General features: G+C 42.0%; 1 protein-coding gene across 1 annotated transcript in view; it reads right to left on the reverse strand.

Moving 5' to 3' along the window:
* The window catches only part of SHB (SH2 domain containing adaptor protein B), a 286723-nt gene that overhangs the window by 65997 nt on the left and 208575 nt on the right, over positions 1-12151 (reverse strand). The window contains exons 4-5 of the mRNA XM_068234329.1: positions 7724-7895; positions 5479-5598 (exon numbers count right to left, since the gene is read on the reverse strand). Coding sequence (XP_068090430.1) covers positions 5479-5598; positions 7724-7895 — 292 coding nt within the window. The remainder of the gene's footprint in view (positions 1-5478; positions 5599-7723; positions 7896-12151) is intronic.

Raw genomic sequence — 12151 nt, forward strand, 5'->3', positions numbered from 1 at the left:
ACCTTGGGGAGGGAACTGACGGTCTTATGGTTAGGCACCCTCAGGGGAGGATTCTGTGTGAGAGTAGGGTTAGGTTTACCTAAAGTAAACTCGGTAAGTATTACCAATTTTACTTTGGAATCCAGCAGTAGAATATGCTAATTGTAGCGATATTCTACTAGCTAGCAGCAATCCCCTGCGCCCTTTTTTCATGTAGGTTATAAAATGACCTTTCCACATGTTATGTCTAAAACAATTTGAGGTTTACCACATACAGGACATTTTAGCTACCTTTGGATGCGCTCTTCACCTCAAAGCAATATGCTCTTGCAGAGATATGGGCCATACTAAAACTATCAGGGAGAGGTAAGCAGGGATAGAGAATGCTCAGCACATCTTCATGTTTGCACTCCTATTTCCCTCAGTGTAACAGATGTGATCTATGAGACAATGACAAATATTTCATGAGAAGATAAAAGGAAAGAGGTCTAAAAAAGAGCAGCACTACTCATTTTCAGGTGTCTGTAGCTGCAAAAGGGCACAGTGGTTTGACATGAAAAGAGCATCCACACTATACAGAGGCACATTCCTTGTTATGCAGCAATGACTACAACTTCTTTATGTGTGAGAGAGAGACAGGGTTACTTCAACTAGAAAATGGCTTAGTAATAATACAGAGCAGTCTTCTGAAGTGACTTTCAGCACAGCACAGGTGGAACCTTTACTGAAAATTGACAGAAGACTTAAAAGAAACTCTTGCTGATCTTATTTCTTTGAGAATTACTTGCACAGCAACCCGTGAGGAGACAATTTCTATAAAAACAGCTGGAGCTGGCTCTTTGCAGACAGGAGGGAGGATTAAGTCATGCACTATTTCTAGAATGAATCTAAATGCTTTCCTCAACACAGAGGAACATTTCTGGTAGTCATTCTCATAGAGAGAGAGAGAGAGAGTGAGAGAGAGAGAGAGAGAGTGTGTGTGTGTGTGTGTCTGTCTCTGTGTGTGTATTAAAGTGGCCCTGTATTAAGCTGATACTACATTAGATTTTTTGTTTTTGATGGATATAACAATAGACATTATAAGCAATTATTTTACAACCGACTAAAAAAACCAATGTTGCGACTATCTTCTATTGATTAGTCCTAGATATTGATCGTAATATCAATCAAAAACACAATTGAATGGTCAGCCGTATATGGCCAGCTTTAGACTGCTGTATTGTAAATCGTTGCCATCACTAGAGACTAGTTTATGCAGGGCTGCTGTCTGCCGGAAGGTCCTGGGAAATGTTAAACTCAGGTCAGGTATAAACAGAGAATCACATAGGATAAGCATGACATCCCCACCAACAGCCAGTAGAAATGTAATCAGCGAAAAATCCAGCCTATCTTTACACGTTTACTTTAAATAAAAGTCGTAGTCAAAAATGAGTTCTTTTGTTCTGCTGGTCACTAAAAATGAGTAAAATCTAGTTTTTCTTTGTAGTCATTCCTTGAATTATCACAGTGCCCTCTTCCTTCACTATGACTTAGCTGCTTTAATGCACATACCATTTCCTCTGGCTGCTCTTGCTCTTTACAAGGTCACAACCCAACTAATGAAATATTCTCGGAGACCGATCCTGACTGACTAAAGTTACATGAGACTGAGACCATCAAGGATCTTAAAAGATATCCTGCAAACTTGTTTTTTTTTTAATTAAAAATGATCTGCTCTAAAGTGACAACAGTTTTCAAGCTGTGCCTGATCATATCTGATGATAATGAGAGTTGCAGAGGCGAGAGAATTTGCGATTTTTCCATTTCAATTGCTCAACCACATCTGCAGAGAAAAGTTTAAAGGACAACTGTAGTGAGAGATATATGGAGGATGCCATATTTTCCTTTTAAAGTGGAGCTGTCAGCCATACTATCTCAGAAAAAAACCATATACAGTACTGTATAAGTAGATAAATACTTGCTCTACTCACATAACATATGTATTGCACTGTCCACATTTTGATTTTACTGAGTTTTTTTATAGTAAAAAATAAATAAAATAACGGACAAACAAAACCACATGTGCTGCATTTTAAATAATTCAAGGTGGGGATGGGGGGGGGGAGCGGAGGTTAGTGTTAGCCTTTGGGGGGGGGGGAGGGGAGGTTAGTGTTAGCCTTTGGGGGGGGAGGGGAGGTTAGTGTTAGCCTTTGGGAAAGGTAGGGTTAGAATGAAAAGAAGGTTAGGTTACAAATATTCTACTATCAGTTTCTCCAGGCAATTACAATAGCACCTTTTTTTTTTTACATGTGTGCATTATAGAAACCCTTCCTGCAGCTTCTGCTGTACTTACAAAAAGCTCCAACTGCCTGGCAGAGGGTACTTTGCTTCAAAGTGACTCTGTTATCTTTGGATCTGTCAGACAAGCTGGCACTCTGGTTATCTCTCCTCTACTATTTCATCTGCAGAGCCAGTAAACTGAGGCCTGGGGCTGGTGTCACTATTTAGTGCACAGACCTATCTGCGTAGCACAAAGATCAATGAGACTTGATCGCTCCAGATCAGCAGCATCTGCATCTGAATAGTTCAATTTTAAGCTACATACAAACGGAAAAATGTATTGATCAAGTCTACTGACTATTAATACAGGATTATGAAAATGGTGTGTGAAAACTGTACTCAATTGGACCACTGAAAGAAGCAGAGGTGGGGTTCTATTACTCAATTTTCAAGCTGCAAACATGAACTGGGAATTATTTGCATCTAATTGACCAGGCCTACTGGTGACTAGCGCCTGTTCTGCAGATCAGTGCATAGGCTGCTTGTGGCATCAGGGCTTGCACAGAGCAGAGGCTGGGGTGTCAGCAGAGAAAAAGGCTGGAGTTATGTCAGGCTACAGTAGGGCGGGGTTTAGAAAAACGTTTGAGTGAGCACATGTGCCGCAAGTATGTACATTCACATATATAAACAGAGACATCATTTGCACAGGTCAAGCAGCCAACCCACAACTAGTAAAATAAGAGACTTTTTCCTATTCAGATGAAGTGAAGCACCCAGCTTTTTGTTTGTGCTGAATTCTTGCAGGTAAAAAAAAAAAAAAAAAAAAAGCCAAATAATTAAGTCAACTATTTCCTTCACCTCATTTGACCTGGATAATCTTCCTTGTGCTAATGAAGAAACTGCTTACAAAAACACAAAAAGCTGTCCAGTCGAAACTACATTATATCTGGCCATGACCTTGATAAAATGACAACCTTCACCATAGCCCCATTGATTGTGGCATGGTTCACTCAGCCGTTTCCACAAGGGAATTCTGCAAATACACTTTGGAAGCGACAGAGAGGTGAAGGTAGAGAAATGCTCTTCTGTCTTGTTCTACTACTACACAAATTCCAATAGCAGCAACCTACAGCATTTCAGCTTGGCCAGTTGGAAAGCAGCACTACCCAAGTTCCAAGACTGAAGTTTATACTGACATACTGTAGATCTGCTGAGAGGATTCACAAGATCCGTGCTCTTTAAACTTGCTAAGGGATAATTCAGGGGATTTTACAGATAAAAAGAGAGGTTACATGACAGAGAATAACTGCAGTATATAAGGGAACTGTGCAATTAACCTGGGTCACAGTTCTAATCCAGGTGTCAGTACCTAATCCAATAAATTATTAAAGCACCAAATGGATCAGCAGCTTTAGTTGGCTATACTAATTAAAACATTTACAGAGCAAGCTATAAATGGAGATCACTGAGCAAATCCTCAGCGTGGACTGTGATGTCATCTCTTTACCACTGGAATTACACTGAAAATCTTATATACAGTATTAATAGTTCACTCTTATCTGCTTGTTGCTAAAGCACAAAACAGCCCAATACGTGCCTGCTGTGCCTAGGCAAGACATGGCCAGACCACACATCATTCCACCTGCTGGTGCGTGTCAGTGAGCACAGAGACACAGCTGATAGCGTGCCAGAGACACACACTCACAGCAGGACACAACTGAACAGCTCAGTCAGAAGTCCTCATAAGCAATAACACGCAACTTGCTTGAAGGCTCGTTTGCTAAAGTAACAGACATTCTGAAAAATTTAGGGAAAAAAAAACTTGTATAAAGTTCAGTAATGCAAGGCCAAAGAGAGCTGAAGGATGTGAGCATCAGTTATACTTATGAGAAAACGGGGAGATAGATGCTGTGTCTTTATTCACAGCCCATAGTTATTGCCTGTTCCCACTACACATGTTCAAATTGCAAAGACGCGATTTCCCATATGAAGCCCACTGTAACCTTCCCAGAATGCTGCATTTCTGTGTAAATTTGCACTTGTGTTTTTTAGCGGGGAAAAAGCCCTCCATATTTGTCAATGTTGCAATGACTAAGTTCAGTGTTCATGATTATCTGACCAAGATTAGTCTGGATAAGTCAGGCCTACTTCAGTCTGCAATGTCTATGGCTTCTCCTGCAGACTATATGTCTGCTATTGGTGACTGGTAATTTGTAAGCTGAAGTGCCATGTCTAGGAGCACCTTACAGAGTCTGAACTCAGAAACTGCATTGCAAATAAAGGTTGAATTCCCCTCAGATAGAATTTCACACTTCACACCGCTATTTGCACACTTGAAGCTTCAGTTTGAGAAAGCAAGCTTTAGCTTACAGCATTTTTTCACACCCGTCTAAAACTTTTGCACAGTACTGTATGTTAAGAGATTTACTATCATAAATAAGGAGATTCAAAAAAGGCAAAAAAATATTACAAAGTGAACAAAAGCATCTTTGCATCCATACACAAACAAGGTTCAGTGCTGCTTTTCCCGTAAATTATGTCACCATAGGCAGGGCTCGTTCTAGTAACAATAGGGACCCCAGGCAAAATTAACCTAGGGGCCCCTGACAGGCATACATTTGAAATTGGCACTGGTAGACTTGGGCGCAGGATACAGCCGGTATATAGGGGAATTATTGTGTTTCTTTAAGCAACTTCGGCTCAGTCTTCTGACAGCGCAGACGTTACTCACTGAGCGCCGCTGTAGATGTGATTCCCATTATAGTCTATGGCTGTGCCCAAATCTAACGGTGCTGAAAAGCACTGCTCTGCCTGACAGACCCCCTTGACCAAAAAGCCGCATTAGGGCCCTTTGTTGCAGCCAAATTCCACCCCAGGGCCCCTGAGCCGGCTATAGTCTCCATTCAGATTACTCCCCAACTTAACTGTGCCCCCCGGGGGCCCTGCAATGCCTTTGCCAGTATAGCTTCCCACCAATCCCACTGGCGGGCACCCCTCTGTCAGCCCGTAGGCTCCATCAAGGGTCCCAGGAGAGCACAGTTAAGTTAGGGCGGAGGCACTTTTGGGGCCCCTACAGGCCCTGAGACAATTGCCCCCTTTGCCTCTATGAAAGCTCCGACCCTGACCAAAGCAAAAATATTCGAATGTATGCTTCTATGCATTGCATGTATATGTATAATAAACAGTTTGACACACAGAGTTTTATTTGACAAAGAGAGCAAGCCTTATAAAGCCACTTACTTTAGCGATAGAGAATAGTCATTTTTGCTTGTTTGACTGTTCCGCACAAGGTAACTGCATTCTTTGCACAATCTAAGTAAGTTCTCAGCGTCTGTCCGGCTGATGCCTCCGTGATACCATCTAAAAATAAAGTGAGGACTTAACAATATGGCCCAAGATGTATATTGCTATTTCATTCAAAGTCAAGCTTTATCACAAGCAACATTAACCTCTTGACGACCAGCTTACGCCGATTGGCGTAAACTGGTTGTCTGTGGGTTTCCATGGAAACGGCCGCCCGAACCGTTCCATGTCAGTTCACGGAGGGTGTCTCCGTGAACTGCCTGCGAGCCTCCGATCGCGGCTCGCAGGCGAAATGTAAACACGCGGGGAAGAAATCCCTGGTGTTTACACTGCACGGCGCTGCAGCTGCAGCAGCGCCATAAAGGAGATCGGCGATCCCCGGCCTCTGATAGGCTGGGGATCGCCGCCGTCTGATAGGCTGAAGCCTATAAGAGGCGGTACAGGACGTATCGCCGTCCTGTACTGCCTACAGAGCCAGAGAGAGGGAGGGAAGGAGAGGGAGGGGGGAATAGCGCTGCGAAGGGGGGCTTTGAGGAGTCCCCCCCGCAAGGCACAGCAGAGCGGCGGCGATCAGACCCCCGCAGCAGGACATCCCCCAAGTGGGGAAAAAAGGGGGGGGGGACGTCTGATCGCCCTGCCTGCAATACGATCTGTGCTGGGGGCTGAAGAGCCCACCCAGCACAGATCAATGGGAAACCACTTGGTCGGCAAGTGGTTAAAAAAAAAGAAAGTGCAGTTTCCTACAGGAAAATGGCTAAACTGCAAGGTCACCTACAACTGAGAACTTTTTTGAACAGAGGCTACCTAACATAACTCCCATGCAAAGCAGTTAATTTGGAAGTCGCCAACTGTTCGATAAAACGGACACCGCATATACTGCAATACATAAACTATATCAATGCCCACTGTGTAATACAGGCACCAATGGTGTCTGATAAATAGCAGCTATAGGCGGCACCGATATCAGTGTATGGAGCGTTTAGTGGCGAAAGTTGGCGATGTTGGTGGTAGAAGGGAGTGAGGGGTAAGTTAGTGTTAGAAGAAGGGTTAGAGTGAGAAGAAGGTTCGTTCGGATGATAGTAAAATATTGGTAAAAATTACTAATATTCTTCTATTGGAATTAGCCACTTCCCAATACTAAAATATTAATAATATTTGCATACATATATGAATACTCTTCTACCCTAACTCCTGAAAAAGTAAAAAAAAAAAAAAAAAAAAAATTTGTTTTGTTTTTTGTAGCCCAAAATTGCAGTTAAGTGAATTCAGTCTTCCTAAATGCTCCAGAATGTGCACTCTCTTCTTCCTTAGTTGCTGACTTCCCCCCTCACACAAACAGAAGATCCACACTTTCTGAGGCGAGTAAGAGGTTCCTCTGACTTGTTCAATGTTGAGAGAATTCAGGAATCCAATAGAAGTTCAACCAGGAATAGCAGAAAACGGATCACTGAAAAGGGGCAATGATTCAATTTTGACCAAGGAAAATCTGAAGTCTGTATGTAGCTACAGTATAAGGACAATTTGTGAAAGCCAAATTGGGCATGCAAAAGTACCAGGATCCAACTATTCCATAAAAAAAGTGGGATGGGGAGTATGTAGATAGTAAAAAATACAGTTAAACAACAGGACTATAATATTAATGTAAAGTCATATTGTAGGAGCATCTCTCCAACCAAGCAGACCAGACTTGATGGAAGCTTTCAGCACGGTTGCTTAGGGAGAAAGTGATCTCCAGCAGGTAAAATCTGTGAAGCTTGTGAACAAAGACTTGCAATGTGGGCGGTGGGGGCTTCCAATCCTTAGCTATAAGGGCTTTGGCCACATTGCAGAACTGAATCAAAAGGAAGTTCTAGATCTTGAAATAAGTGTTTTAGCTTTATCGGGCATCTCTATTTCTATTTATTGGCTGTTTACATATATTACTATGGAAAATCCAGGCAAGTTGGGACAACAAAGATGGGAAATGAGACACTTGAGTCACAACTTTACTGGGAAGATTTCTCTTTTGTTAGTCTGTTAGGTAATTAGAAGCTTGTTTACGACATTTCCTGTCTGAGTCCTAACACATTTCTTGATGGGCTTACTCTTACATGTCAACAACACTGAGCAACTACAAATGAAAGCTATGAAATGATACATGTATTCTATTATAACAGTTCACCTTCAATAAATCATAACCTACATTTGTTTTTCCAGTGCAATATTTGGATCCACTCTTTCTCCCAAGACACCACAGAACTCAGGGCTGCCATGTTTTATTGGTTTGAAGCCACCTCCTGGAGCTCTCAGCTGCCGGCGCCTGTCGTTGGATGGAGATGGAGAAGCCTGCCTCTTTTCACTGCCATTAAACTGGGCTGTAAAAGAACAGAATCAGAAAACAAGGATTAGAAGAACCAATATGTGGAACTAGTGACAAGGGATTATCAATAAGATGCAAATAATTTGTCCTTGCATTCAGATATCATGTGAATTATAGGCAGCATGAAACTGGACAAATCAGAATAACTTCCTGTCAATTTTTATTGGTGAAGTTCAAGCAGCATAACATTTACATGAAAATGTGAATGCAAGGAGAACGTATTAGCATCTTATTAATCATCCCTACCTGTGATACTCTTATCACCTGCAGTTATGTATAAGAAAATACTACCACGTTCTATAGCACAGTTTATAATAAACACCAGGGCTTAATCTGCATACTACTTCATATTGTCCCCTGCACTGCTGCTGTTTATTGCCACTGCACATAACAATGTTGGTAAGTTAAAGGGCTTTTGATTGAAGTAAAGTTAATAACATCAAAAAACTTTCAACAATAAGGACTAAAACAATCTGCAACTCATCTGTACTAAAGCATGTTTCCGCACTGCAATGCAATTGCATCTATTTCCAACATTGCGTTTTTCATGCTCTTTGGTGCGCCTTTCATGCGATTGATCATTTGCATTTTTCAGATTTGTAAAAAATCCCCCCCCCCCCCAAAAAAAAATAATCACATAGCATCCCTTTAGATAAGCAATTTTCTTGCACTTTCACTGGCTGTTTGCCAAACTTCCCAACCTATGCTCACCTTTTAACGTTTTATAGGGGCTTGCACTTTGATGAACTTAGCACTTAGTGAGGTTTGGTATTAATGTGTTTGAATACGTAATGAGCACTTTGAACAATGAAACACTGATTTAACACTGACGTAACACTTTGAGATTATGCATTTCCAGTCATTTGGCAAAGGATGGCATAGAAGGTTTCACAGGCCATTCCCACGCCAAGACTTAATACATGAGAAAGTGTTTTGCCAACGCAAAACAGCTGTAGTGTGTGTCTCCTTTCCCCTTGTATCCCACCTCCTGCATCGGTCTTACCAGGATTGTATTTGCATCTGTGAGTGCACCTTTGAAAAATACTAGATACAAGATACTTTCTACTCCACTAAGGGGCTTGTAACTATGAGGCAACAAACACACCATCAACAATGTATGTAACCAAAATGATTGGTGTGGCCGCTGTAAATACTGATCCATCCTGGACATAATTTGGCATGTATTGGTGCAAATGAGTGACCAGCATAGGTGAAAGCACAACAGAGTTTCTGGGCACAACTAAAATGCAGATGTTAGTTTGGCCCTCCAATTCCATTGCTCAGGGAAACCGATCAGAAAGATCATGGCCCTAAAAGTTGGCTGCAGATCTCATTCGCACCAGACCTAATCAAGCTAATTCTCTCACCTATTTTTAAGTTTTAAACCTGCCCTGTAAGCTTGACTGGTAATCGGCGGTTATGGGGATGTGGACAAGCAACTCCAGTTCTCAGTAAGAACTCAGGCATGTGCCTGTGACTAAAAGAAGGCTCATTCACCAAGTTTACTATATATTAATCAGGCATTTCCATAAGTGGAATATTGCTGACATTATGGTTCTGTACGTAGAAAGGAAATTACCCTCAAGGTTACAAACAATTAGAATAGTTGTTAAAACAAGAAACCCTGTTTAGTAATCAGATGTGACAAATACAATTAACAACTCTTTCACAATTTTGAAAAGGATCCTTACAGTGTTTAGTATATTCAGTTTCTTGCGGTTAACGTCATGCCCTTGGGTGTTCTATACATTACACTATTAATCACTGGCATCTTTCTATCAATGTATTATTATAGAAGAGTTATACAGACTGTTTGATGCAGAAACCAAGTCTCCATACATACAACACCGATGTCTACATTTTATTGCTATTCCAAAAACAACTTCTTCATGAATACTCCAAAATTACAGGGTGCATAGATAAAGCTGGCTTGATTTCTTGGGCAATAAATGGTTATTAGGACTTGCAAGGTTTGGTGGATCTTTGAATTTAACAGATGCTTACTAATATACTCGTCACACATAGTGGCAGTACACAAGCAATACTGAATAATGCATTCACAAAAGGCAAGCTAACTAAAGCACCAAAAATGTGCATTGTCACAAAAGATAAATGACCCCACATTGTTTTATAGGTCTGGAATGAGCCCTCCTCCTATATTCAATTTGTCCTAATCCAATGGACTAAATGAGTAACACACAGACTTGTGAAACCACACAGACGACAGAAGGGTAGCCTGACAGAATTTATTACTGGGTTTCCTCGCTTAATTGCTAAAAAGACACAATGTACACAAATCTTTTTCTTTTCACTGGTAGTGCATTTTAGTAGTAGAGCTGTGAAGGGATAAATAAAGACTGTAATGTTTATGCTGTAGACAACACAATGCTAAAATGTGAAACATGTGATTCTATAAACTTTGTTAACAAGAATTGGCATAGGAGAGTCAGCAGATCAGACGGTGACATTGTGACAATTTACAACTTCTTAGTCATGTCTTCTTTTCAATGAAAACTTGGTGTATTTTTCCTCTCATTTTTGTTTTATGTATCAATGTTTAGGTATTTAAATATGAATTAGTAAAAATGTGCATCTTTTGGCCTTCTGCATTGACCATTATCTAGAAAAGCCTCTCATTTATCGGCCTGTACACGATCTACCAAACTACCCGACTGTCATCTGACTTTGGTCTGTTGGACGACAAAAAGGCATGTGTATGCATGGCAAACGACTAGGCGAGCAACTGATAACAGGCAGTTTTTGCCCAATTCATCCGGCAGATCAACTCACATGACTGTTGGGCTAATATCGTACCATGTGCCATGTGTGTACAACATAATTGTTTTGAATGCGGCCATGTCATGTAGTCCGCCGTTTTGCTTGCACGCACAGTCAGGATGGTTGAAGAATTTTTTGCTGCCCGAGGCAAACTAGTGAGGATGCACCCCAACCCCGACCCCCCCCCCCCACCCCCCGATTTGGAATGATCACTCAGCAACAGGGCTGTGGAGTCGGAGTTGGAGTCGGGGCAATTTTGGGCACCCGGAGTCGTAGTCGTTGATTTCATAAACTGAGGAATTGGAGTCAGGAGGAGGAGTATTTTTGTACAACATCCACAGCACTGTTAAGTATTAGACTAAGGAGTCAGAGTCGAGGAGTCGGAGTCTGGGCCATTTTGGGTACCCGGAGTTGTGGTTTCATAAACTGAGGAGTCGGCGTTGGAGTCGGAAGATTTTTGTACCGACTCCACAGCCCTGCTCAGCAACCAACAATTTACTCTGCTTCATTGAATGTTCTCACAGGACATGCTGCAACTCAACACAATTGCACACTGGCTGGCTGTGAGTCTGTGACAAATAAACTGCTCACCCTCAGCCACTCCATTCCTCCTCAGGAAGGTATACAGAGTACAGAAATGCTGCCCCTGAAATCTCTGCACCTGATGCAAATGTTTCACTTTACTTCATCTTCATGAGAGAACCGGCCCTGTGCACATTATGTAAATGAGTTGGTCGTTCAGTTGGTTGGTGGGTGGAAAAGTCACTGTAAACCGTTTATCGGGGTGTTGTCATGTCGTGGTGTTGGTCGTGCACTTTGTTGGATGTGTGTACGTAGCTTTACTGTTGTGCAGTAAAGATAACACCGTTGCTAGTGAATAACTGGGCTTAATTATAGAAGGTAAAGTAAACAGGGATGCAATGTTTGTTAAATCTTAAAAAAACATGACACGACTGTTTTCTTTAAACTGAGCACCACAAGATAGATACTGTGGTTGTACATCCAACACCTAAACTCAAGCAAGTTAATGTGCTGTATGAAGTCCAGTGTATTGAGGAGTGGAGAGATCTGTGCTTGGAGAGACAAAGCAACCTGCACGTACATGGCCCAAAACAGGTCTAACTCGGCCATCTTTATTTGTCTGGTGGCCGAGCTGGATCACCCACAAGTTGACGTAGGCAGGTGCCAATGGCCTGATGGATGGCATGGAGCCTGGCTGTCATGTGTTCCAAGAATCTGCCCCATCCACCCCTCACCAAAAGAGGTCAGGTGCAAAGCAGGGAGAGCCTTCGGCTAGGGCCCCAGTTTATTGTCTCTGTCTGTTGGACAATATTTCTGTAAACACAAAATAGAGAGAAGCCATCACAGTGCAGAAAACTCTCCAGGACTTCTGATGTTCAGATTTTATGCGATGCGCAGCAGTGTGATGTGCTTTCGCACTGCTGCACGCATTTTTGGCAAAGCGCAGCGCTC

The sequence above is a fragment of the Hyperolius riggenbachi genome, chromosome 1 (assembly GCF_040937935.1).
Source record: "Hyperolius riggenbachi isolate aHypRig1 chromosome 1, aHypRig1.pri, whole genome shotgun sequence".
In the NCBI taxonomy this organism is placed as follows: domain Eukaryota; kingdom Metazoa; phylum Chordata; class Amphibia; order Anura; family Hyperoliidae; genus Hyperolius; species Hyperolius riggenbachi.